The sequence below is a fragment of the Chanodichthys erythropterus genome, chromosome 1, assembly GCF_024489055.1.
Source record: "Chanodichthys erythropterus isolate Z2021 chromosome 1, ASM2448905v1, whole genome shotgun sequence".
Lineage (NCBI taxonomy): Eukaryota > Metazoa > Chordata > Actinopteri > Cypriniformes > Xenocyprididae > Chanodichthys > Chanodichthys erythropterus.
The window spans coordinates 26,806,413-26,834,410 of record NC_090221.1 but is presented as its reverse complement, the minus strand read 5'-3'; the positions used below and the strand labels follow the sequence as shown (position 1 = coordinate 26,834,410).

Genomic DNA, 27,998 nt, shown 5'->3' with positions numbered 1-27,998 from the left:
CAGCTTTTCTATTATAGAGTTTCATCATTCATAGTTTCATACTCTAAACTCCACAAACTAACCAGCTCAAGCGTGGGCACCAGCTTGAGATGTTGAAATTTCCAAGCAAAACTGATGGACAGAACAGATATTATTGTATTTAAATATAAATCATTGGTGTCTTGAAACATCGAAGTCCTGAATTTATAAATACTCATTGCAGATATAAAAATCCTAAAGCCGTTCAGACACACATTCAGCCCCATTCATCTTCAACAACCAATGTTTTTGAAAAAATATTATTCTGAACAAGCAGTACACAACACCCTTAACAAAGAAATATCTTTAAAAGACATCACAACACAAAACACTGCGCCCAATGGGTGGAATGCATGTCTAAATGGCTGAAGGCTCCATGATGAGCATGTACATCATCAGGCTGACCTTTAAATCCAAGATGGCAAATCAAGCACTTCATTGCACATTTTGCTTCAAGACTGATGCAAATTATTTTCAGCCGACACAAATGAATCTGAGCTTCTAGACATTAAGGAAAGTGGATGAGGAGACATGATAATATTGTTTTGTAGAGTTTACTGCCAAAAACACAGTATATGTGAAAAGATCTTGCGTATGTTGCTCAGAGAAATGCACTCGTGCTCCCAAGACATTCAGTCCCACAATGAACTCCAGTGCCACAGGCTTTACTGCTGGCCCTCCTTCTTCTCTCCGGATTCTCCTCCTGAACTGGAGCCGCTGCTGCCTTCTCTCTCTGATGCCATCTGTCAATCACAAACAAATTCGGGAGATGAGGATACATTTTAGACATACCCAAATAAATATCTCAGGTGTAAAGGATGAAAAAGGAACAATTCAGGTAAATTTCAGAGAATGTTTTTGTACATTTTGTTGTTACAGATGTGATTGTTGATACATTGTTGTGTAAGTGTTCAAGAAAACATAAAAACAGAATGTCAAAAAAAGTTGCTACATACTGTGTTTTTAGCAGCTTAATCACAATTAATAGTCTAAACACTATATTATAACAACTGTAAAAGCCCATCCACACAACGAACGATAACTATAAAATGAAAATAAAATGCAACACACAAACACATGAGGAACTGTGATGTCAGCAACAAGCTAACAGTTGGATAGCTAGTCTCACGTGAAACACATCCATCAACAGATTCACATGGGAGCTCTGATTTACACATTACCACATTACAATTATTATTGTAAGTGTGTGCTGCAGTTATGTCGTCTGCTACTCTAAATGCTTGAGTTTGCTTTGAATGCTATGAAGCAGGATGGATTCTGGCTGTCAATGATTTTAAATGTACATCATTTGGAAAAACTTGTCCTGAAAGGGATTCTAAGGATATTGTTTCTCTGGATCATTATCTTTAAAGTTGTGGTGTGGACTCTGCCATTCTTTAACATTTAGAAAGATTTTTAAAAGTAAATCTTTATTGTTATAGTTATCATAATCATCCTTGGTGTGAATGGGCCTTAATGCTCTTTCAAAATAGTCCACTGATTGACAAAAGCTTGTCAGGATACCAAAGACATAAGGCAAAATATGAGTGGTCAAAATCAGTTTAAAAGAGTAAAATGATTGACTGTACCTTCTTATATGCCATCTCAAAGAGTTTGAGTGATGCTTGCTGCAGGTTTGTGGCTGCTTGTTTGATGTTCTCTCCTGTCTCCGCATCCTTCCTTGACAGAAGCTCTTGTACTTTAACAATCTCCTCCTTCAGTTTGTTACACTGCAGAAACAGATCACAAATGTTTATACAACGCCTCTGAAAAATAATGGAGTTTCAGCAATTCAGACTAATAATTAAAGTAGCAGTAAACTTCAGACCTCATCAGCTGGCAGCTGATCCTTAAACTCCTCCATCTTTGACTCAGTGTCGTGAACAATACCCTCTGCCATGTTGACAGCTTCCACACGATCCTTTGGATCAAAATCAATCAGTTTAGATGTTGCAACAGCTTTTAAGGTCCCACAAATAAGACCATGGTTTAGATAAGACCAACAGGTTTAGATAGTGACAAAAATGGAGAAAAAGAACCATTATTGTTAAGCATTTGAAGACATTGAAAGAATATGTACGGTGAAAAATCAGACACTACCTTCCGTCTCCTGTCCTCCTCTGCATACTTCTCAGCATTCTTGATCATGTTTTCAATGTCGTCTTTGCTGAGGCCACCAGATGACTGGATGACAACTGAATGAAGCACATGCATAAAATAAGCAGAAGTAAGATTAATGTTTTTCATTAAGACTCAAATTCTACATGTGATGGTTTTCACAACCCATTTTACTTCTGTAATGTGATATGCTCGAGTTAAACAGGATATTCAAATGGAGTGGACTGGATTGAAAGTAGGGGTGGGTGATATTACCAAATTCTTATTTTATGATATGAGAAATTGTATTTAATGGAAACGATATATCACAATATAGTTGTTATTTTATCGAATTTCTAGTATTTAAAAAAAGGAAATTACAAACAATGGGACAAATACAATAACAAAAAATGAATTAAATGTTTTTTTTTTCCAGGTATGATAGGTGTAACGTAGTTCGGAATAGTACAGAAATTTAACGATCAAAAATATTAAGTCTTCACTCTTTGTATTAAAATCAAATTAATTATTTTCAAAGCAAAAAATAAAAAAAAATAAAAAATTATTCAGTCAAGAGCAGCAGTTTGATTCACATTAATGACACGGAGCAGCAGGTAGGAATATTAGGCTGTTGTCACTTTAAGACTACATGCACTGATCCATTATACTGATACACATCCGGCTTACACCCAACTGTTTACTTTCACTTGAGACATAACCAAATGTGCTTACATGAATACTCCACACGATGGGCATTTTGATATAACTGCGTGTATTCGATCATTCAAGTGGCATAAGACGTGAAAGAGAACTGAATTGCTTGCTCTGTGTGTCAGTCAGCATGAATGCCAAATTGAGATCTTTTTCACTGCTTATTGTGTGTGATAATATCGAGCACGTCCCAAATTTGTGATCGCCTTCTAAGAGAGGCAACTTTCTGTGTGCATATTTTGGCAAACTTTCATAACAAGAAAGTTATTTCAGATGTGGAGCAAATATACATTTTGATGAACTATTAAGAACTGTTTCCCTTCGTTAAAAAAAATAAATAAAAAAATCTCTCTAGACTTACTCTGCTGTTCTCGGCCAGTGCCCTTGTCTTTAGCAGAGACGTGCACAATCCCGTTAGCATCGATATCGAAGGTGACTTCAATCTGTGGGACGCCACGAGGAGCAGGAGGGATGCCAACCTGTTCAGAACACATAAATACAACATTTGAGCCATAAATGAATAGGAAATGTAAATCTGCATCTCAATATTTCACCCCCAGAGCACATACCAAGGTGAACTGTCCCAGAAGCTTGTTGTCTGTAGCCATCTCTCGCTCTCCCTGACAAACCTTGATCTCGACTTGAGTCTGTCCATCAGCAGCGGTAGAGAACACCTGAGAAGACAGATCACCAACATCAACCCAAGCTAATATTCATCCATTATATAGGAAACATACCTTAAAAAATTAATCATATATCTGCTCGATATTCTGTCATTCACTCACCCCCGTTTTGATGCAAACCCATTAAACTTTTGTTTATCTTAAAAACACAAATGAAGATTTTTTTTTTTTTTTAATGAAACCTGCAATATTTTTGCCCCTTCATTAAAAGTCTATTTCCAGCAAAACTTAAATCAGATTAAATTAACTGCTCTATTCATATGGACTTACTTTACTATGTCTTTGTTAACATTTTGAAGAAAAGTTTTGCTGAAATAGACTTTCACTGAAGAAACAGAAATCTCTCAGATTTTATTAAAATTATGAATTTGGAACACAAGAGTTTGTAAATTCTGTAATGATTCATGAGTAAATTATATTTTATTTAAATTTTGTGTGAAACTGTTGAATCAGAGCTGTGAATCATTACTTTGATAGAGACAGCTTTAATAAAAGAACAATGAAAGCCACATCTTTAAATTAGTGATGCTATGAAAACATCCTTCCCACACTGCATACTTACAAGTTATAAGACAAGGTGTGAGCTACAAGCTTTAGAAATATTTTTTACAAAAAGTTTATGGTCAAATAAAAAGAATATTCACAATGTTGCTTAATTTTATACGAGTGATTTATCACCAGCCCTGCTACACACAAACACATAGGTGTATTCATGAGGATATTGTGAGTTGCCTTGTAATTCTAACAGACTGTGCAAAGCTGCTTTGGGAAGAAGAGATGGACTGAGAGGGAGAGAGAAAACACCACAAAATAACAATCCGTTACCAATCAATGAAACAAACAAGAAATGCAAATGTCTTTGCAATTTCCCTGTTTATTACCCCACCTGGCTTTTCTTTGTAGGAATGGTTGTGTTTCTGTTGATGAGTTTGGTGAAGACGCCTCCTAGAGTCTCAATACCGAGAGACAGAGGGGTAACGTCCAACAAGAGTACGTCAGTCACATCCCCTGCCAGAACTCCACCCTGGATGGCCGCCCCGATAGCCACGGCTTCATCAGGGTTAACGGATTTACTGGGAGCTCGACCAAACAGATCCTGAACTGTCTGCTGGACCTGAGAACACAAGGGAATAGCAATGAAGCCGCTTCATTTGAGGCTTTCCTTGTAGATCGTTTCAGTTCTGGGTTTAGTTCTTACCTTTGGCATTCGGCTCATTCCACCGACCAGCAGCACTTCGCCGATGTCACTCTTGGAGACTTCAGCATCTTGCATGGCCTTCTGACAGGGCGCCACAGTCCTGCGGATGAGATCTCCCACGATGCCTTCAAACTGAGAGCGCGTGAGCTTCATGTTCAAGTGTTTCGGACCAGAGGCGTCCATCGTCAGGTAGGGCAAGTTGATATCAGTCTGTGTGTAGATATATTAAGATACGGTTACGTAAACTAACCAGTGAAAGCACAAATGTATCATAACATGCTGGTGTATTATATATAGCCATTTTGAAGGGATGGTAAGGAACCCATGGTGTATCGGCATAAAACTTAACAACGCGATGCATCGATTTAAAAAAGCGTGCATCGAATACAAGTTGGCATTTGTATCACAATGCATCGTTTCTTACATATTTGCATCGGTAAAAAACGTCATAATTATTAGTAGATATGCTATACTTTTATTATTTAGAAATTGATCAACAATTTGTGACCAATATTTTATATGTAGATTGAACAAAGGCCTGTTTATGAAAGAACCATGCATTAGAAGTCAGGAGGCACTTCAGTTAATTTATGATTTGCGGTCTGTCTGAACCAAAAAAAATAAAAGCAAACTATCTGTACCATATATTTAGGGCCCTAAATATATTTAGCTCTTTGCATTCAAGTGCTTTGTTGTCAGAATGAACAGGAATCATGGAGGGCACCAGAATTATTCTTGCCTGTTTATTGGGAAAATCTTATTAAAGCCAAAATTATATGTAGTGTCCCATGCATTGACAATCATATAAACATTCATAACGCTATCTAGCTGGCAGTTTTCCGGTCAAATGCAGGCTATTTTCATATAGAACATCATAATATGTTCTATATAAAACATATTATTCATATATGTAATTTGCATTTATTAAAGTTTATGGCCTGCCCATCTCAGGAACTTGGGTATCAAAATTATCCACAAACTTAAAACACAAAATCAGGGTGTTCATGAGCAACTTTTATCTAGGAAACTCATTTACAACAATTCCGATAGCACATTAAGGCAGCATCAGAAAGCCTTTCGTCCAATCAGATTTGATGATCAGAACTAACTATACAAACATAAGCCCAACAAGCTTATTGTCAGATTTATGTTCAGTTATGTAGACCCTTATTTTGACATTCTGTTCAGTGTAGTTTTGGTTTCATTGGTTAACAATTATGCACTCATTTGTTTCTATAATTACATATTAGTTTCACATGTCTAATTTACTTTCTTTTGTTCTAGCCCTGTGTTTCAGTTTTTGGTCAGTTCTCATTTATGTATTGTGGGTTTTGCATTATTCTTTCACAGCATTTGGATTATAAATAAAGCCCATTTTGTTTTTGAATCTTCTTCGTCTTTGTGCCTGCTGCCCACATAGTAACATTTATATTGCAAAATCATAATAATAATAATAATAATAATAATAATAAAAAAAAAAAAAAAGTGGTAATATTGTGAACATTTATTCCTCCACCATAACAGCCCTATATACACCTTTGCACCATTAGATGTGTTGTCAGGTTTGATGTTCAACAGTCAAGCCAAAAAACAAAAACAAACAACAAACAAACTTTGATTTGACTGCTTCAGTGGAAGGGAAGATTTAGTAATTACAGACTTAAAGGTACAGTTCACCCAAAAATTCAAATTATGTCATCATTTACGTGCCATCATGTTGCTCCAAATCTGGGGTGGGTTTCCCAAAGCAAACTATGGTTGCAAGTTCCGTCATTACCAATAGAGTTCCGTGGAAATTGCAACCAAAGTTGGCTAACTGCGTTTTTGGGATGCGTTTCCCAAAAGCATCTTTTTGTGTAAAGTCACACAGGTTTGGAATGACATGAGGGGGAATAAACAATGACAATTTAATTTTTGGGTGAACTATTCCTTTAAATTCCAGTGTCTTCCTCACACAAATCTGTTATATGACTTCAAAAGACTTGGATTATACATGCCAAAATAGACAGGGCTATAAATGTTACTTATACTGGGATGTGATTTTTTGAACATTTATAATTTGTCCTGTATTTTCTGACCAGAGAAGAATGACTCAAAAAAAAAAAAAAAAAAAAAAACTGCCTTAAATTGTTTATAAACAAACTGCTATTTTATCAAATATTTGTCTGATGTGTTAGGTGTTTCAGAGGCACAGATCATGATCAGGGGTTTTCAGTGTCTCGGAGCGGATCGTTCGCTGTAACAGCTGCTCCACACAAACACTACAAGCGCTGTGAGTTTGAATCACTTATAACATGCATTTGAAAAATGCAACATGCACCAAAAATGTTCCCTCTATTTTTTTTCTTCTTGCTTAACAAAAGCTCTCTCTATTGACAATTTGCCCACCTGAGCAAAAACATCCCTTTTACCAAACCAGTAAAGCATACACACAAAAAGTGCATAGATCATGCAATTGCAAGTTTAAAGTGCTATTTTATTTGACCCCTGAAGTAACAGTTGACACTCATTAACTCACCTGCAGAGAAGAAGACAATTCACACTTGGCTTTCTCAGCAGCCTCTCTCACCCTCTGCAGCGCCATGTTGTCTTTGGTCAGATCCACGCCAGACTGCAACAAGACGACACACCACATTAATAAGCAGCACAAACAGTTCTCAACAACAGTTTGACATCTTTATATTTTTATTTAAGTTCAAAATCCTGCATTAGGTACTACTTCAAATCATGTAACCTTTATTTTTATAGCACTTTTTGCAAGTTCATTTAAAATGGTTAAGAGGACTTTTTATTTGCAATCTTTTATTTGTTTTATTTAATTACAATATAGTTTGTTTGTTTTTTAACACTCAAACAGTTTTGATTGCACAAAAAAAAAAGTCTTAGTCTAAGCCCTGTCTGTAAAACCAGGCCTTGAACTTGACTACATTAATCAATATCCACAAAGAGTCCATTCCAATCAAACAAAAATCAGTACTCTCTGCCCAAGGTAATGTATTATTTATTCTATAAAATGCCTCACAAATAAATGAAACTAGGGCTGTCACTAATGATTATTTTAGTAATCGGTCAATTATTTTGATGATTAATCAGATATGTTCTTTGAGGTAATAAAAATAGACCAAAACAAAGACCTAAACCTTTAAAATGACTTAAAATACATATATAATAACAACGAGGCAATAATATTTGCCTGCAGAGGGCGATAACGGCCTGTGTTTTTGCACTTTACAGAATGATCAAATCCTTGTTTAATATTGCCCAAGCGACATTTAATTTAAATGTTTGGAGCAGCATTTATATGAAGTTACTTTTGTCTTTTTTTATGCAATCAAAACAAACTGTGTTTGAGGGCAAAAATAATTATATTGTAATTAAATTAAAGATTGCAAATAAAGTAACTGAACTGAAACGAATCTCAACCAAACCTGAATAACGCACAAGAACAAACCTCTTCCGGAAGCTCAAACATGCTGTGTAACCAATGAGGTTCAATGAAGGAAATCTGTAGGGCTGACCCCTAATAGTCGACTAACCTTTAGTCAATGAGAAGAGGCTTAGTCGACCAAAATTTTATTAGCCGCTTAGTCGCAGGAAAAAACAAAAAACAAAAAAAAAACAGGAAGTGACAAAGTCACACAGTTTGTGACGTACAGATCGTTAACAGCTGGTCTATGTGGTAGTTACAGTATATCAAACATGATATCCAAACGCTCACCTATCATGCATCAACCTCAAATATAGCTTATCATCTGAAACACTTTAACATTAACCTAGAAAAATATGGGCTATTCAAGTGTTTGTGCCAAGTGTGAAAGCTGAATAGTAACATGCTTACTGCATGACAGCTAACATGGAGGCGCCGGTGAGACTACTTGCACTTAAAATACTCTCATTTTTGGTTGTACAGATAAGAGTAATACATCTTTGTGTGCACTCAAAATAACAATACATTGTGCTTTTGAAAAATAATGAAAGCAAACAGTGCGACTTCTGCTGTCTCTCTGTGAACTTGAAACTCCAAGTAAACTTTCCTCACAGACATGAAAAATATATCTATAGAAAGAAAAATATCTAATTTAAATGAGCCAATTAAAATGGAAAACAAATAATCTCAGGTTATGCAATCCGTATGAAATGTACACTACTGCGGAGATGATGAGTCAGCATCGTCAACTTCATCACTGCGGCCGAAAACACAGAACTATAGTTTATCAATTAATTTTTAAAGTGTTAAAGCAATCTCCTTGCTGTTGCTCCCTAGCACATTCATAATCATTCTGCCGGTGCTCTGTGCTGTGGCAATAAACTTTATGTGTGCGCTTGAATGCTGATTAGGCAACATAGGCATCAAAGGCTCTTTATTATGATTTATTAATAAACGTGTGATTAGTCAACTAATCGTTTAAAATGAATGACTACTAGTTGACGAGAAAAATCTTTAGTCGAGGGCAGCCCTAGAAATCTGACAGCATTTTATCACCAAAAAGATCTTCATTTGTCTTCTAAAGATGAACGCAAGTCTTACGGGTTTGGAACGACACAAGGTTGAGTAATTAATGACAATTTTCATTTTGGGGTGATCTGACCCTTTAAAATTCTCTAAACTGTAAGTGCAATTGTCACAACTGCATTGTATGTCTGCAAAATGTAGTTGCTCACCCAAAACTTTTAACTCATTCTTCAAAACCTAGATGTGTCAATAAATTAGCAAATGCCACTAAATTAAAAAGTCTTTTTGTCAACTTGTGAGCCACACTGGTCAAAATGTTTGTGTTTTTTCACTACGGAAATATGTGTTATATACACAAATTGCATGCGTTTTCTTTTTACTTGACAGTTTTCTACACTATACAAGAATGTCAGTTTTGTCTAGCTGAATACACGTGTCTTACATGGAGCTTTTTAGATACACGTTTGTTACAGCAGTCAGGCAGTGTGGAGATATAAGAGAAAGTTTGAGTGCTTTTCTTGTGCTCTGCGTCTCATTCAGATGATTTCTGATGATTTCTCACCGAAGCAATTTCGGAACTTGTAATTGATACATTTCTCTTATTTTCTGAGCATTTCACTGTTGTTTAGTGGTTGCTAGTACATCACAATGATCTCTGATAGTAAAAACAACACTAATCATAACTATTTTTAATTTAATTTTAGTATTTTACGCAGTGTAAATTGTCTGAAAAATTTAGTGTGGGGTACATTAATATAGCATACTAACTTGTATGGGCAAAAAAAAAAAATTGAGTTGAAAATCAAGGTTATGACCCTTTCAAAATAAATGCCGGTAATAATTATCAGCCTTTAAATTCCCCGATGGTTGCACCACTACTTAAACACATGCACAGACCCATTTTCTGAGAGGGTGAATACAAACCTCTCTCTTGAACTCCTTCACTATATGCTTGAGAAGGTGCTGATCAAAATCTTCTCCACCCAGGAACGTGTCTCCATTGGTGGATTTCACCTCAAAAACACCCTTCTGGATCTCCAAGACAGAGATATCGAATGTCCCTCCACCAAGATCATAGACAGCAATACTGAAATGAAAACAGATAAATTTTCCTTTTGAATAAAGTCAAAGCTTAAATTATCATGCATTGGTAACAAGCATCCAGATATAAGATCTGTGCATTCGGTTTTAAAGTGACAGTAGCCTAATAATCCTGCTGCTGTCTGCGTTAATAATGATAATTAAACAAAATACTGCCTTATTAAAAGCTGTGCTATATGTTTTTTTTAAACGTCTTTTTATTTTAGAGTATATATTTATATATAAATAGCTTATATTTACTATTTTTATATGAATGTAGGCTATTTTATAACAATACAAAAGAGCAATGTGTAACATTTTAGTAGATTTAGTGCTACACTTATTCACTTTTATTTGTTCCCTACTAAATTCTTCTTTTTTTTTTTCTTCACTAAATGTTTAGATTTTATACAATTATTAAAAGGAAAAAAAAAAAAAAAAAGAAAAAAAACCTGCACTGGTATTGGATCGGTATCGGCCGATACTCAGAATTTCTGGTATTGGATAGGTTCTAAAAAATAAATAAATAAATAAGTTTGGTACTGGTGCATCCCATGGTCTAAAAGCCACTTTAACTGAAGCGAAGATTGTCACTGATGGAGAGACTAAGGAAGAAGTTACAACTTTTAGATTGCATTTGGACATTTCTGAATGGATAGTGGAAACATTTTTGTAGTTGCTGTGGAGTTGATTCAACTCATCGACTAGCATGTGCCGTCATGTTAATCTTTTGTGCAAATCCAGCATTGAATTGACCCTTGTTCGTGAAGCAGTCTGGCATAAAATGACGGAATGACAACAACACTCTACTACAACAACACTTCCTCATCTCCAAAGCAGCCCAACATGGCCTCATCCCCTTGGTTGCGTGTTCCAGGGGGCAGGGTTTATGTAAATTTAGGGGTTTGTGATGTCACCACTCCAGGAAGAAGCTTGTTGTAGTCCCTACCAGCTGTTTGTTGTAGCCCCTAAAATGCATTTTCTGTAAAAGAAAATATCTCCCTTTGCATTGAACTTTGAGAGCCGTAACTTTGTAGATGTTGTTTATGCTCAAACAGCAACATTACACACTAACTAAAATTAAAGTGAAATTATAAACAAGGACCCCTTTAAAAGCACTGTTTATTTCATTTGTACTTTTCTTACAATGTATTTGTCCTATTGCTTCTAATTTGCATATTTGTTCTTGTTTTAATACTAAATAAAATAAAATCTGTATTGTGAAATAAAGTTACTCTCTATGTGTGTCTTTTTTTTTTTCTTCTTTCTTTTATTGTATTGGTATCTGACATGAATCAGTGGTATAGAGCAATTTATGTTGGTATATAAGGAATTAAATAGTGTAGTAAGAGTATCTGATACTTACATTTTGTCTTGAGTCTTATCCAGCCCATAGGCTAAAGCAGCAGCAGTCGGCTCATTAATAACACGCAGCACATTCAAACCTGCAATTTGACCTGCATCCTTGGTCGCCTGTAACAACACACCAGATTTTACAGACAGTAATGCATCTGATAAATCAAAGCTGTTCACAATGTTCTCAACATGAGCGAATACTGAGCACTCACATTAGTAGCCGATAACAGAATGCTCTCTAAAATGTAAGCATTTAAATGTAAGCACTAGAGCTGCAACTAACGATTATTTTTTCTGTCGACTAATCTAATGATTGTTTTTTCGATTAGTCAACTAATCTAAAAATTATTTTTATTTAAAAAAAAAAATGTATTAATTTTGTATTCTTTTTTTTATTAGCTAATGAATCCTTTGGATAACTTAAAAAATGATAAGTACAACTTCTAATATAATATTTCAACTTTTAATTTTTTTTTTTTTTTCAACTGACTGACTTCTCATGTGATTTATGAGCTTCTACAACTTTTGACCTCCTAACTGAACTCCTTTCCACAAACTGATCATAGAAATAAAAACAGTATAAATAAAAATGGTACCACTTTACAATAAGGTCTCATTTATTAACATTAATGTATTAACCAACATCAACTAACAATGAGCAATATCTTTGCTACAGTATTTATTCATCTTTATGTTAGTTAATAAAAATAGTCATTCATTGTTAGTTAATGATAGTTCACAGTGCATTAACTAATGTTAACAAATGAAACCTTATTGTTTGTGCTTAATAAGATTAAGAGAAACTGTTATTCATTTTTATGGTAACACTTTACAATAAGTGCAACCATAATCAAAGCACTCTCTCAATATTCAAAGTGTAAATAAGACCATTTTTTCTTTGATACAGAGCTAAGAGATTGTTACTACTACACTGCCCAGCCTAAAATAGCTTTCATATTGGGAGATACCTGTATTCATCAGAAATCTTGTTTGAATGCGCCCACGCGTTTACTTTCACTTTCAGCAATTGCGCATAATCTGTAAATAGGGAGCGGCGGCCACCGTTATACAACTGAATTAAATGTTTTTTATTTAAATACAAAGCAAACGACAGTAGAGGTGTAATGTAAATGTAGCGTTTGCAACTTTGCATATTTACTACATATTTACTAATCATCCTAACACTCTGTCATGGCAATATCACAAGACTACTTTTCGCCTCGACAGGAAATCTCGTCACATTTTAATCTCGCGTCACACCCCTAGTGCTCGTGCATCGCAATTGTGCTGCCGCAGTACTCCATCTCGGTTTTGCAAAGGGAACAAAGGACCATTTTATTTGGAATGTATTTCCATACTTTTGATAATCATGGTCTAGGTTTTTGTGATAGAATTATCTATTAACTTATGTAATGAATGTCAATTCAGTTCTCAATTCATACTTTTGAGTATGAATTATCATATGGCGTAAAAGACAATACTGGACAGAACTGGAAAAGGTTTTGCCACAAACTCAACTGACTGGCTTCTCTCCTGTATGATTTCATATGAGTCTCTTCAGACCTTACTATACATGATTTATGCTTCTACAACTTTTGACCTCCTAAGCAAACTCCTTTCCACAAGAGTTTTCTCTTAGTCTCATTAAGATTAAACAGTAAGTGCAACTATAAATCAAAGTACTCTCTCAGTATTCAAACTACAATAATGCATTTCTTCAAGCATTATACAGAGCTGAGAGATGGTTACAACTACACAGCCCAGCCTAAGATAGCTTTCATATTTGGAGATATTTGCATGCATCAGGGAGCTGCTTTCAAAATGTGGGGTATTGAAATCACGTTTGAATGCACACTACCATTTTACTTTTTCGATCACGCACGCTCTAAAGAGGGAGCGGCGGTGCTGAGTGTGCATTGTATATGCATTGTGATAAAACATTTGTCAGATGCTTAAGCTCTTGTGCAAAGAATCCTCCGAGTTAAATGCAACAAATTAAATAGTTATTTCTATGAAAAGTAAAATTATAGTAGAGGTGTAATGTAAACATAGCGGTGGCACATTCTATCCAAATTTCACCCTCACACTCCGTCATGGCAATATCACGAGACAGCTTTTCACCTCGACGAGAAATCTCACCACATTTTAACCTTGCGAGATTTTTGATTTCTAACACGCAAACACTAAATTGTTCAAGCTTAGATCAAAAAATCTGAAGAAGCCCATGTATTGACCCACCCATAGACCGCGTCACAGGATTACTCATTTGGCGCAAGTCGACTTGCGCATTCTGTGTACAGTCGTCTGCCGGAAGCTTGTTATTTGAATTTATAAAGTTTTAAATATGGATATTTTTCTTACAAAAACGAATCGCTTCACTTCAGAAGTCCTTTATTAATCCCCTGGAGTCGTATGGTTTACTTTTTTCTTTTTTATGGATGTATACACCCATTCCAACAATTATAAACCTTGTAGGACTATTTTTAAATATATCTCTGATTGCATTCGTCTGAAAGAGGATAGTCATATACACCTAGGATGGCTTGAGGGTGAGTAAATCATGGGATAATTCATTTTTGGTTAAACTATCGCTTCAATACCAGGTGTATACAGGGCCTAGAAGAACGTAAAAAGTAGAAAGTGTGGTGAAACAGTGTTCACCTGTCTCTGGGAGTCGTTGAAGTAAGCTGGTACTGTAATAACAGCATTCTTCACAGCATGGCCCAAGTAGTTCTCTGAAGAAAAAAAAGGGAGAGAAATAGTGGTTTGATGGAGCTTATGATTATTTTATTTTTAAAAACTGAGTTTTTTTTTTCTTTTCATTGAGTTTTCTTTGGACTCACCTGCAGTCTCCTTCATCTTCATGAGAATAAAGGCTCCGGCCTGACTGGGTGAGTACAGTTTGCCGTGGGCTTCCAGCCAGGCATCTCCATTAGAGGCACGCACTATCTTATAGGGCACATTTTTCCTGTAAATTACAGCAAAGTTCATCACTTATTTGCAAAAAAAATAAAAAAATAAAATTATAGGGAGGGATATTAATGATTAATTAACAATTGATTAAATCAGTTAATAAGTAACCCCTGGTTTCACAGACAAGGCTTAAGCTAGTCCTAGACTAAAATGTACGTTTGAGCTGTTTTAACTGAAAGCAACTTGCACTGACATATCTTAAAATATGTCAGTGCCATTGTTTTGTCTCAAGATGAACACCAATAATGTTTTTTTCTAGGGTACATTAATAAAAGCTACTTAAATGTCCTAATTGAACTAAGGCCTAATCCTGGCTTAGTCTAAGCCCTGTCTGTGAAACGGGCCTAATCGATTAAGCTTATTAATTGATCGATGGCCGCTCAATCAATTTCAGCACAGATGTATTCAGTAATCATGCGAGCAGATGGCAAAGATGCTGCCTATAAAATCATCCAACGCTACAGTGCGCACTGATTGAGTAATCAGATAAAAAAAAAATTAAAAAAAAATGTTGGTAATAAAAAATACCTAAGTGAAAAATAGCCTTTAAAATGACTTTAAATGCATGTATAATAACAATGAGGCAATAATAATTGATTCAAATATAGCATACACAGTATATAATCATAAGGTTTAATTGGACAACACCGTTAAAATATATTATAAAACAGATAGTTCTGGCCCTTGATTCTGATCGAGCCGCGTTCAAAGCAGTTCTAAAATTCCCGATAACATACAGCTGACTGCATTACATAAGCATCACTGCACCATTGTGTATGTTGCTATGTCTGTCTTAGCTACCACTCTTAGCAACAAACTTATGTTTGTTCTCTATACATTTTGTTAATTGAAGCTAACTGCATTATGTAGAAGAGTATTGTGAGAGCGATATACCGAGTGAATGAGTGTATTAACTGCATTCAAATTTCTGTTCATAATAAAATATCTGTTTGAATGTCCGCTGCGATCTTGTCCTTTTAACATTTAATGGGTTTTCCCATGCTCTGCTGACATGGACAGTGCTAGTCAAAGCATTTGTCATTTGCATCTAGTTCCGTGTTCACAACAAGTTTCAAAATAAAAGTCTTTGTGACTGAGTGACTTGCTCATAAAGACAATCTTTGTCACCATCTAATGCCGTAATAAATGTAACTTCTGTTGCTGTTCACGGTCAGGGAAGCCTTTTAATAATTTTTACTTTATGAAAGTTGCACTGATAGATATTATTGGCTTTAATAATTGTATTGTGTGGTAACAGTTTTATAAAAGCAATAAGCCCCGTGAAGCCATGGTTTACAGTGAATTATATAACAGCTAAGGGGTGTTGTTAGGCATGATGCGGAGCGGAGTGAATTTAATTCACTCCGAATATGCCACGTGAAAACATGGATTCGGTCTTCCAAACTTTTAGCATTGTGTCAGTTGATTTAGATTAATATGTGCGAGGGAAATAGAGAGCAAATACAGTGCTTAGAGTTGGAAGACAGTGTGGGCGCACATGAGGGAGGAGCTCTTTGTTCATTCTCTACATCAGTTAACATGCTCCCTATCACAAGCGCACCAGTCATCTGCATCACTCATAAATCACAATAACTAATCAAATAAGGCTTTGGAGTGACAAAAATTTGTTTTGGTGGCCGCCAAAACATTTTCAATGCAGGATTTGTTTGTTTATTTATGATTTAACACCAAGCGAGCTACCTATAATTTTTTTATTATAAAAAAGGGGGAAAAAAATTAAATGAGGATTTTAAATTTGATCTTAGATAAAAATTCTAAAACTAAATCAGGCCTTACTTCATTAAAAAATCTTTTCATAAAAGTAAACAGAAAAATAAATAGTTCTAACAGATTTCAAACTAACACAAACCATCAAATTATGCTTCAATGATAATGTGGAACGAACATGATCACGCATGCACACACATACGTGCACACATGCGCATACCAAGGCCCTCATTTATCAACGTGTGTACGGACAGATGTGCTTAATAAATTCGTAAGAACAGTTTCATGCCAAGTGTGGGATTCACCAACTTGGTCTTATACGTAGAAATGTGTGTAAATATAAGCACACCTTTTTCTTACGCAGGCTTACGCAGAGAATCTAGTGGTAGAATAGCGACACTACACATAAAAAGCATTTAGCTGTGTCGCAGTATGCATTAAAGGGTTAGTTCACCCAAAAATTAAAATTATGTCATTAATGACTTGCCCTCATGTCATTCCAAACCCGTAAGACCTCCATTCATCTTCGGAACACAGTTTTAGATATTTTAGATTTAGTCCGAGAGCTTTCTGTCCCTCCATTGAAAATGTATGTACGGTATACTGTCCATGTCCAGAAAGGTAATAAAGTCCAGAAAGGTAATAAAAACATCAAAGTAGTCCATGTGACATCAGTGGGTTAGTTAGAATTTTTTGGAGCATCGAAAATACATTTTGGTCCAAAAAATAACAAAAACTATGACTTTATTCAGCATTGTATTCTCTTCCGGGTCTGTTGACAATCCGCGTTCACGACTCCGCAGTGGTTGTTTTTGGCGATTAGGACATCCGCGACATATAGCAATACAAAAATACAAACAATGTAGAATAGCTTGAATACAGCGTGCGTCTCCCTCAGACTGTAAACGAAGCTCGGGCGCGCCAGATAACACGTCAGCAGCGTCTTATATCAGCAGCGTCACTGCAGAGTCGTGAACGCGGATTGACAACAGACCCGGAAGAAAAGACAATGCTGAATAAAGTTGTAGTTTTTGTTATTTTTGGACCAAAATGTATTTTCAATCCTTCAACAAATTCTAACTAACCCACTGATGTCACATGGACTACTTTGATGATGTTTTTATTACCTTTCTGGACATGGACAGTATACCGTACATACATTTTCAATGGAGGGACAGAAAGCTCTCAGACTAAATCTAAAATATCTTAAACTGTGCTACGAAGATGAACAGAGGTCTTACGGGTTTGGAACGACATGAGGGTGAGTCATTAATGACAATTTTCATTTTTGGGTGAATTAACCCTTTAAGCAATCTACATATGTCCTGTGTTTCCATTAACCCTTTCGCATGTAAGTTTCAAATATTCTGGCTGACCCCCCAGCGTGAGTTTAAGGCGACCTTTATTTAGAACGTATCACTTTATGGTTTCCATGGTGACGCGTCATTGCTTGTTATGTGACACACTGCAGCACTGTATGAATAATGATCTGCTTTCATTTAATTGTTCCTTTTTTATTCAAAATATTCACAAATTTGTTAACTATAGCATGAAATATCTAATATTCCGTTTGCCAAATATGTGCAAGTGGATGTGTTCTGCTGTTTAAACACCTTTATAACGATCGCGTTAGTTGAGCCATATGCGCGATGGGCACCGCCATGTTAGTTTGCACCGCGCAGAGAATCGTATCTGTTGGATTTACAAGCCGTGAATTTATCCACTTCTCCCGAAATACATGAAAGTAAGTGTGCCGGTGAACTGGGGAAGAATAGAGTAAGCTTTTAAGTTACTTTCACAATGTATATATTTCACAATGTATAATTAATTAAACGTGTTGTCAAGTTATAATGGAAAGGGTTGTTATTTCCGCTTCTATAGACATCGTGTATAAATATATTGTTTAGTTAGTACTTATGTGCATTTAAATGTCTGAAACCTGAAATGAACATTATTTGGTTGAAAACACTGCATATATGTGATATGAAAAGCGCTGCGCACGTTCGTCTCTGGTTTAGCGCCAGTTAAAGCGCGCACGCACATTTGAATTTGGCAGTTGATCACTTAATGCACTGAACGTTCTAATCACACCGGTGTGATCGTACGCTCCTGGGGCCAGTCAAGACTGATCACACCGATGTGATCGTGCGCATCAAAGGGTTAATTATAAAACATTCAATTTACCATTTGTCCATTTTTAACACGATGTGTAATTGATGTCAAACCCTATAAAAGACAGCTGTGACAAATGTTTGTCTTATCTTGCAACATTGGAAGACTTGACAAACAGTGCACTCCGCAGAGAGCGCATTTTCCAAGATCGTGCTCTCTTTGCCATTATTGCGGTGAAGAAAAAACACAATCACGTGATTTTTAAATATATGTCACCATATATGGTTCATTGGAGGCATTTCCGAATGCTAATGAACGTGAACAAGCATGGTACTTACGCACATGTGGATTCATCAACAATGATTGCTTGCTCACGTGAGCAAGAACTGCGCACGCACATTTGATAAATATGGATTTTCCTGTACTTAGGCACAAAATGTGTAGAGCAAAGGGAGACTTTCCTATAGTCAGGGGCCGTTCACATGTCACGTCTTTTGCACGCTGAAGTTCGTTATTTTAAATGTAGACGCGGGACGAACACGCTCATGGATGAACAGCTGATAAAAGCTGTACAGGGTGGGTTTTTTATTTCTCATCTCCCTAAGTAGTAGTATAATGTAGTATAAGAGCTAATGCAAGGTCTGGAAATCCATTTATCCTTTGCTGAAACTACTTTGTCTTCATGGAGAACGCAGCTCATGATTGCTTAGCAATGAGCGTTTTTGAAAAGAGGAGAAAGTGGCATGGTTGGTGTTTTTCATGCATTTTTAGATGCGACGTGAACGGCCTCTAAATTGAATGCGGATGGTTTAATTATCTCGGACAGATATTTTAAAAAAAAAGAAAAAAAAAAAGGGCTAAAAACAAAAAGCAAAAATGTGCCACCAAATATACTTGGGCAGCCGTTAATATACCTGGGAGGCCTGCCCAGGTAAAGTCTGTGTGTGAGAAGAACTGCTATTCGACAGCGTGTGAAAATAATATATAAAATAATGATCCCAGCGATTTTCAAACTGGACAACGTTTTGCACCAATCACAAATTGATTTTATAAAGTTTGTTTTTACAATGCAGGAAAAAACCCTGTATAAAATGGAGCGCTCAAATTTAAATCGAGGAATCGTAACAGCGCTAATTTCAAATTTGCTAGTATAAAAACGTACATATTCACATACATATTTATGTGCATGTTGGTGTGTGTGTATATATACATTGACAAAGTTTGAAATTAAATGCCTTACAAATCTTTCTGAACTTCTGGGTCATCATAGCGCCGTCCAATCAGACGTTTAGTAGCATACAGAGTATTGTTGGGGTTGGTGACAGCTTGACGTTTGGCCGGCATTCCCACAAGCCTCTCTCCATCAGATGTGAAGGCCACCACTGACGGGGTCGTCCTTGCACCCTCTGCATTTTCCAGGACCTGTTACGATGATGCATTTTAGTTCGACAGTATTTTAATTAAATTTAAATTTAAGGAAGACAGTAGTAGTGGTGATTCAACCTAGTGACTGAAGATTCATTTAGATTTGTTCATGTTCTCAATAGTGGGCTTTAGAGCCGCACGATTAATCAAAAAAAAAAAAAAAAAAGAAGAAGAAGAAAAAAAGCCATCTTGATTCAAACAGCCATGCAATCTTATTCCTAAATGACAATGATTCTGCTGTCTATTGCAAGCATCAGTAGAGTGTGAACAACGCGCGTTTTGTCGATGCACATGTTAATAAATGAGAGGGTCGGCCATCACACTTCTGATGTGAACGCTCTCATTCATTAACATGAGCAGTGACAAAATATGTGTTGCTCACACCTAGTAAACATGCGTCAAACCAAATACTTTCAGGGACTTTGGTTAACATTTGAAACTACGATCACATTGCAACGTTCAAATCTGCATTTGCGCTGCTGCTGATCATTAAACTATCGCAATCTCGATTCAAACAGCCACACAATCTTATTCCTAAATGACAACGATTCCGCCATGTCCCTGAAGTGCCAGCAGAGATCATGTCAACTAGACCAACCCTGTGAACTACCTGTTCCGACTGGTTTATGCTTAAGCCGTTTATTATCTTACTCCGATAAAAAAAACGGGTTACCGCGTTTACATGACCATGTTCGTTGTCGGCTTATTAAGCATAATCAGCTTAAGAACGAGCAAGTAAACGCACTCATTGAATCATTCATTGAAGAGATTAATTCACAAATGCTGATTCATCCAATAACAAAAGTCTTTATGAATGAGACATTGACTCCTTCAATCAAATAATTTTTTAATCATTTGGTTCAAATTAATCTTTTTTTATTTTTTATTTTCTATTTTTTAAATAGAAGGTAGCATTGAACATTTTGTCAGAACCTCAAGTAAATTGCCATTTTCTGTTCAGTTGTCTATGAGTATTTTCTTCAGAATCGTGGAAAAATTGTGATCTCAATTTCAAATAAAAAAATTAATTTTGTGATTCAACAGAATCGTGCAGCTCTAGTGGCTTTACATAGTTTCAAATGTGCAATTCATCATAATTCACAAGGTTTCTGCAGGTTTTATGAAGGTAGACTTAAGACCTTTTTAAAACTAAGCAAAAAAAAAAAAAAAAAGTAATAAATTGAAGGTAACAATTTACTATACCTTCTGATCACTGCAAAAAAGTGATCTTCATCTGTTTTTGTCTTGTTTACCAGTGCAATTGTCTAAAGATTCTTAAATCAAGATGCATTTAATAGAGATACAAAATGACAAAATATGAAGTCTTGTTTTCTGTGAAATTGATCAGAATTAAGTGATTTTATAATTAAAACAAATATCCGCCTAAGGGCTCAGAAAAATCAGCTTAATTCAAAGGGAAGATTTCATAACTCATTAACAGATATTTGTTCTTGTTTAAAGCATAAAATGACTTTGAAATAGTCTTAAAATTGAAAAGATGTTTAGATATTTGTATTGGAAAACAGGACAAAAAAAGAGACAAAAAAAAAAAAACTGAGAAAGACATTTTTTGCAATGCATCTGATTTAACCCTTTTAAGGTCATAAACTGTGTAAGGGTCAACTTAAACCATTTTAAGACTTGCAGAAACCCTAATTCACTGGGATCTTTCTTCCACCTTCCATATAACGCTGACTGTCAGTTCATCAGAAAGAAGAAAGTCATATACACCTAGGATAGCTTTAGGGTGAGTAAAGCTTTGGGTAATTTTCATTTGAAAGTGAACTAATATTTTAACCACTAAATTAACACATCATTAGTAATAGCTTACTTTTGCTTGTTTACCCTCCATCACAGCCACGCAGGAGTTTGTGGTTCCCAGGTCAATACCAATGACAGCACCTCGGATTGCCTCCGAACTGAAAAACCATCAGGCAGCTTAGACACTCATTCATGGACCTTAATTGTCTATGACAAAACAGTTTATGTGATACTCACGCATAATGACGTCTGGCTGCAGTCTGGAGAGTTTGTTGAGTCAATCCATTCCAACAAGCCTAAGAAAAAAGGGGTGTTTAATAAGTTTCAATAGAATATTAAAAACTATACAAAATAGAAACAAGAGGCGAATAATGGCTATATGAAATGCTGTACTGTGTGCAGATAATCACATCAGTTAGTGCCAAAAGAAAAAGAATTACTAATTTATTTGAAAGGTCTGACCATGTGGTCATGTTGAAACAATGAGAATCATGTGGATAACAATAATTTGCCATAATGGCAACATTACTTCAAAAAATTCAGTACATGTTATTTATGAACAAGTTATTTCATAAACAGCAAGATGAAGGTAAGCTCATCTCATAACATGGGGCGGGATGCTTCAGGGACACTTCATGAAGGTCATTCAAACACACTCTTTCACAACTCCACAGACACCAAATGAATGACCTCCACTGCTGTTTAAAAACTATAAACTGTCTAAATGATTTAACATATAATCATGATGTCTCTTAAACAAATCACTTACATAATGCTGTTACAGCAGAAAGCAGGTTAATCACATGAACATTTGGATTTTTCCAAACGCAGAGGGACAAATGATTAGCTTAAAGCTTCTATTCCTACTGTTTTGTAACTTTGACAGATATGAAGTGAATTGCTACAAATTATTACAAATCAATTGAGGCAAATGTCAAACACACATGCAAGGGATCCTATTACCAAACCTACATCACTGAAAACTACATCTCACCATCACGAACTGCTCGCTAACGATCATGTCGGCTCGATATAAAGACATCTGCCTGAATCAAATATCTACTGAGGAATCAATCTGACTGACAGCACTCTTTAAGGGCACTCAGTTGTAGTGCAGAACTCACTCACCTTCTTGATGAGACCAGACACACTGCTGGAGGTTTTCTGAGAGCACGACACATTTCTCACTGCTGTTCTCGCCGCTGACAACATCTTTAACGTATTTAATAGCTAATGTAAATTAACGTTGAGTAACCGGTCTTTACAAAGCCAGTGAATGTCAAATAAATGAGCTCTGGTGGGTCAATCTCAGGCCCTGTGCTTCTGTAGCGCTTGTGATGAAGTCGCACTGACGTACTTCTAGAATTATCCAACACCACATGGCGATCCGAAGGACCTCATAGCAGGCCACAGAGCGCCTGAACAGAATACGACACTCCGCTTTAAGCTAAACAGTACTGTTGTTTTATGCATTTATCCAGTGTGTGTTATATGCTATTGTTGTCCGAAATTATAATAATGCCAACCAAAAAATATGATTAAATAATTATTGAATGGCAAAATACACAAGGCACATATGTGGGCATCAAAAGCTGCAATCCTGAAGGTCAAACCACAATCTTTCGTAGTCCTTACATCATACAGCATTCTCATTATTTCTATTCCATTGTATTATTATAATTAATAATAATAAAAGAAATATATTATTATTATTATTCTGCCTGGCTTCTCATTGCATCTGACAAACATTATATTTGGGTATTTTTATTTAGACTTTTATTTAAAATCTGTTTTTTTATTATTAATTAAATTTTTTCCTAAGTAGAATTTGGACTCTTCGTGTAAAATTTAAAGGAATATAATATATATATATATATATATATATATATATATATATATATATATATATATATATATATATATATATATATATACTTGCTTTAAAAAGACTATATATACTATTTATAATTTATTTATAATATTATTTACTATCATTTAAAAAAAATAATTATTAGATTCTAATTTTTAAAATTGCTATTTTTTTTGTATCTGTTTGGTCTGCATAAATATGTACTGAAAATGCCATTGTGATATCATTATATTAGACAACTTTTACATAGGTGTAATTTATGGGTGGGACATGTCCCACCACTTTTTGAAACATCTTGGCACAGATGTATCTAATACAAAAAAAAAAAAAAAAAAAATCTCTAGTTGATTAGCAGTTCAGATGTTTGTGTTAAATATAAGGCGATCTGGCACTGTGATGTGTTGTTTTTTGCAATCATGCTGAGTCCTCGTTGGCGCACACATAACGAAAATTCTATCACTAGGCCATATACAGTTCTATAGACCTACATATAAACACAGGTTTTATGTCAATACATTTTGTGCATGTATTATTGCACAAAATGTATTGACATTTTGTGCAATACAGACACACACATACTCCTGTCCCACCCACTTTTTAAAATAAGTTGTGTCACTGATTGGAGTAAATGAATGAACCATAAACCTTTATTTTCTGTTGTTCTTAAAAAAACTGGAAATTATACCCAGCCAGCAATGAAATGTGGGGCCCAGATGGGTTAACTACGGGTTCCATGGGTACTGTGTGGGCATGGGCTTTGGCTGGGTGAAATCAGCGGGTCCCATGTAGGTTTTGTAGTACGAGTCCCACATCGGAAGCCCATATGAGCTGATTACATGGGCCCCATAAGGGACAGGCATGGGCCAAGTGGGCATGGGTTTGAACTGGGAATACATATATGGGTCTTGAATGGCATATTTATGGGTCAAGTGGGCATGGGTTTGAACTGGGAATAAACATATGGGTCCTGCATAGAATTTTTATGGGTCAAGTAGGCATGGGTTTGAACTGGGAAAACATATATGGGTCCTGCATGATATATTTATGGGCCAAGTTGGCATGGGTTTGAACTGGGAAAACATATATGGGTCTTGCATTATATATTTATGGGCCAAGTGGGCATGGGTTTGAACTGGGAATGCACATATGGGTCCTGCATAGAATTTTTATGGGTCAAGTGGGCATGGGTTTGAACTGGGAAAACATATATGGGTCTTGAATGGCATATTTATGGGCCAAGTTGGCATGGGTTTGAACTGGGAACACATATATGGGTCTTGCATGATATATTTATGGGCCAAGTTGGCATGGGTTTGAACTGGGAACACATATATGGGTCTTATATATATTTATACAACAGTTCTGTCTGGTTCTCGAATCTGATTGGCTGATAGCCATGCGATATTTCAGCGATATCAGCACTCCTCCTACCTTTTCACCGTTTGTATCACTCCGCTTGAAGTGACCGTCATGGCGGCTGACCAAATCAACCGCAAGCTTTACAAATACTACTTGTTGTACCACAAACTGCAGTTTTAATAGTTTTTAGGCGATAATGTAGTTGTTTAGACCTGAAATATGTGACTCATATTTAATAACAGCGCCTATTTTACAACTTGTTTTGACGTTTTTCGGAGATGTGAGCTCCAGGGCGTCAGCGACCGTTCAGTGCTTCTGTAACTGCCGAGAACAGCTTAGTCTCGGCCAGTGACTCGTGGATTTACCGCTGGCTCTTATAGTGGTTAAACATGAGACATTATTCAATTTGAGTACATAGAACAGGCAATCTTTGGTCTTTATTAATCTATTATTTGTTCCAGAGCAAGTCGAATTGTGCTATGTTAAATTTGATAATAAACGACGTTATGTTATATATAGGCTAGCATATTGGCTTCAACTAGACGGGACATATCAGACGAAGACTCTTCTCCGCTCTTCAAATACATAAAACATTAAACTTTATAAACATAGGGTTTTTTTTAGTAAAGAAAACGCTTTAAAAAAAAATTTTCTAACATCAGATCTTTATTTACCTTTGCATTGCACAGAGATGTCCAAACTGCGTGCGCACTTCATTCACGAGGGGATGCGGATTAATGTAATGAAGTTTGATTGACAGTTTGAGGATCCAATGGAGTTAAGAGGTTTTGTCACAAGCTCTTTAAAATCCTTTTCATTCCTTAAATATTTGTAAAACCCACATAGAAGCGTAAATGTTTTTTGTTTTGTTTTTGTTTTTTGTAAATAACTAGTGCTTTGTTTGACTGAACTGTACAATTGTGCTTATTTGTTGTTCAATAAATATTATTTTATATAAATATGTCCATTAGAAAGTAATATGGATTGAGTGAAAGTTACATTAATACGCCATTAGATTGCAGCAACACTTTACAGGAGGAATGAGTCAGTGAAGCACAAGAGACTTTTAAATTGAAAGGAACTTTTGCAAGTTGTTTTTAGTGCTGTAGTGTTATACAAAGATCGCTTTCCTCAGAGGACATTCAAACAGACTTTTATAATGGATATAATATTATGGACATCGACTTGAAGAATGAATGTAATGCAATATATCAGACAGGTAATAGCCTACTCTCTCTCTCTCTAATACTGTATAAAATTCAATGTGTTTCAATGAAGCGACTCGACGTTCCTTCGTTACTAGTTCTAAAGTGACGTTTTAGAGTTAGTAACAGAGGCTTGGTCCAACTGACAACTTGAGATATGAATCCGTGGCGGAAGGAAGTAGTGCTGCACAAAAGAGGGTTTTAAAGACACTCCGTTGTTGTTCTTATTTATTTACACACTCATGCTGTCACTTGGGTAAAGTTGGTTTTATATTCGCACAATCAGACATCCGTATTCAATAGCCTTGTTAATCACACTACATTGGACATTCAGTGGACATTCACAAGTAAATATGCCATTAAAACAATACCTATTTTGATCGGCTGTGAAAAATGTTGTAAGTTGACAATTGTTGGTTGTCAATATCATGTCGCTGCTTAAAATTCGCAAACATTCCCATACGGTAAAAAAAATATATTTTATCTGGCCAAAATATATTTTAAATATATGGTAAATATTTGTTGCAAACAGTTAAGTTCAATGAAATATATTTTTGAATATATATATATATATATATATATATATATATATATATATATATATATATTGTTTCAACCTTCATATACTTAAAATATATTTAAATATGTATTTCAGGGTCAGGAAAATATATATTTATATATGAAAATATATTTCAGGGCGCAAGAAAATACATTTCCAATCTTACAGTCGACAATGCAAATGTGCGTGGAAGAAAGCCTTGCGAACATAACTATCCATTATGTTTGAAGAATTTTGAAAAACATGAATTTCCACATATTTTCCACATTGACACTTTGTTCACATATCTTCCCAAAAAATACCTGTGTAATAGTGATCATGGCACCTCACAAATGTGTGTTTTAGTCTATTACTTATTAATTAATTCGTTTATTTATTAATTTAATTGTAATTTATTGTCAGTGTAATATAGCGTTTAGATCTACATCAATTACAAATAAATAGATTCGCTAGCTGTACGATGTTAACTGTGACGTAATTTGAATGGGAAACCACTAGCAGCGCTCACAGACTTTTGGAGTACTGCGCATGCGCGTCATTTTGAACTGTAACGGTCGTCAGTCAACCGGGAGTTTTCGGAGTAAAAGGTAAGAGCTAACGTTATAACTTTATTTTTATTCGTCATTTTTCACATATGTAATGTTCATTGCTACTTTGAATGTATAATGTTTTATTGTCAAGGTTTTTTTTTTTACTTTAATTGTAAAATTAATGCCCCGTTTGTTTATTTGCTCACATGAGACGCATTTGATATTTTCAGATTTCCGTTTTAAAGTTAGTTGTTTTTAATTTGGACACTAGTGTAAAACTAACGTTACACACAAAAACTGTTTAATATTTTTTTTTAAATTTCAACTGTAGAGTGTTTGGGAGACGGTGCTGCCTGCTGTTGTCGATCTATGATGCTCCTGTCACTAATGGTGCGTTCAAGTCTTCCTGGGAAGTTCGTATTTACGAGGTGGGAAATCGTGTGTACGACGGTAGGTGCGTTCAAGTCACTTTCGTCGGAGTATGATGGCGGTGTGCCTTCTCTAAATTAATTACACAAAATTACAACACTTCTGCTTCTAGAAAATGTAGAGCAAATAATGTACATTAGTTGTATGTTGCTTTTTTATGTTTTTTAATTAATTTATGAAGCTGTTGTAAACTTTATTGTTGCATATTACATTTTTATACTGTGATGCTATTGTATTTTTTGCTGGGAATCAGCTTACTTTGTTGTAAATAGAAAAGCCTGACAATTCACTGCTAAATACCTGTAATATTGTGGTATTTCGCCATGTTTCTGACTGACACGCCCCCAACTCGTACAGATCGGAGCTTAAAGAAAATTACGAGCTTCCCACTGGTATTTACGACATTGTGGTGGCATTCATGTCAGTTCTGCTCGTAAATACGATCTTTCCG

At 35.6% G+C, this 27,998-nt stretch overlaps 1 protein-coding gene across 1 annotated transcript; it reads right to left on the bottom strand.

Moving 5' to 3' along the window:
• Positions 1–121: 121 nt before the first annotated feature.
• hspa9 (heat shock protein 9) lies at positions 122–22,970 on the bottom strand. Its single transcript, XM_067391066.1, has 17 exons — positions 22,724–22,970; positions 21,833–21,891; positions 21,666–21,753; positions 19,650–19,831; positions 14,440–14,564; positions 14,258–14,331; positions 11,607–11,713; positions 10,085–10,247; positions 7,226–7,318; positions 4,708–4,917; positions 4,396–4,623; positions 3,396–3,500; positions 3,188–3,305; positions 2,119–2,213; positions 1,847–1,939; positions 1,608–1,748; positions 122–761 (listed from the first exon to the last, which is right to left on the bottom strand). Exons 1-17 carry the CDS (start codon positions 22,805–22,807, stop codon positions 684–686), a joined length of 2,043 nt encoding a protein of 680 aa, XP_067247167.1. The 5' UTR covers positions 22,808–22,970; the 3' UTR covers positions 122–683.
• Between the last annotated feature and the right edge of the window lie 5,028 nt (positions 22,971–27,998).

Bases quoted from the DNA above. Each gene is read 5' to 3' on its own strand.
- hspa9 (XM_067391066.1), bottom strand. From the start codon at position 22,807: ATGTTGTCAGCGGCGAGAACAGCAGTGAGAAATGTGTCGTGCTCTCAG. The intron at 10,248-11,606 runs GTAAGTATCAGA...TTTTCATTTCAG, and splicing joins GATAAGACTCAAGACAAAAT to TATTGCTGTCTATGATCTTG. The intron at 762-1,607 runs GTACAGTCAATC...TGTGATTGACAG, and splicing joins TTGAGATGGCATATAAGAAG to ATGGCATCAGAGAGAGAAGG.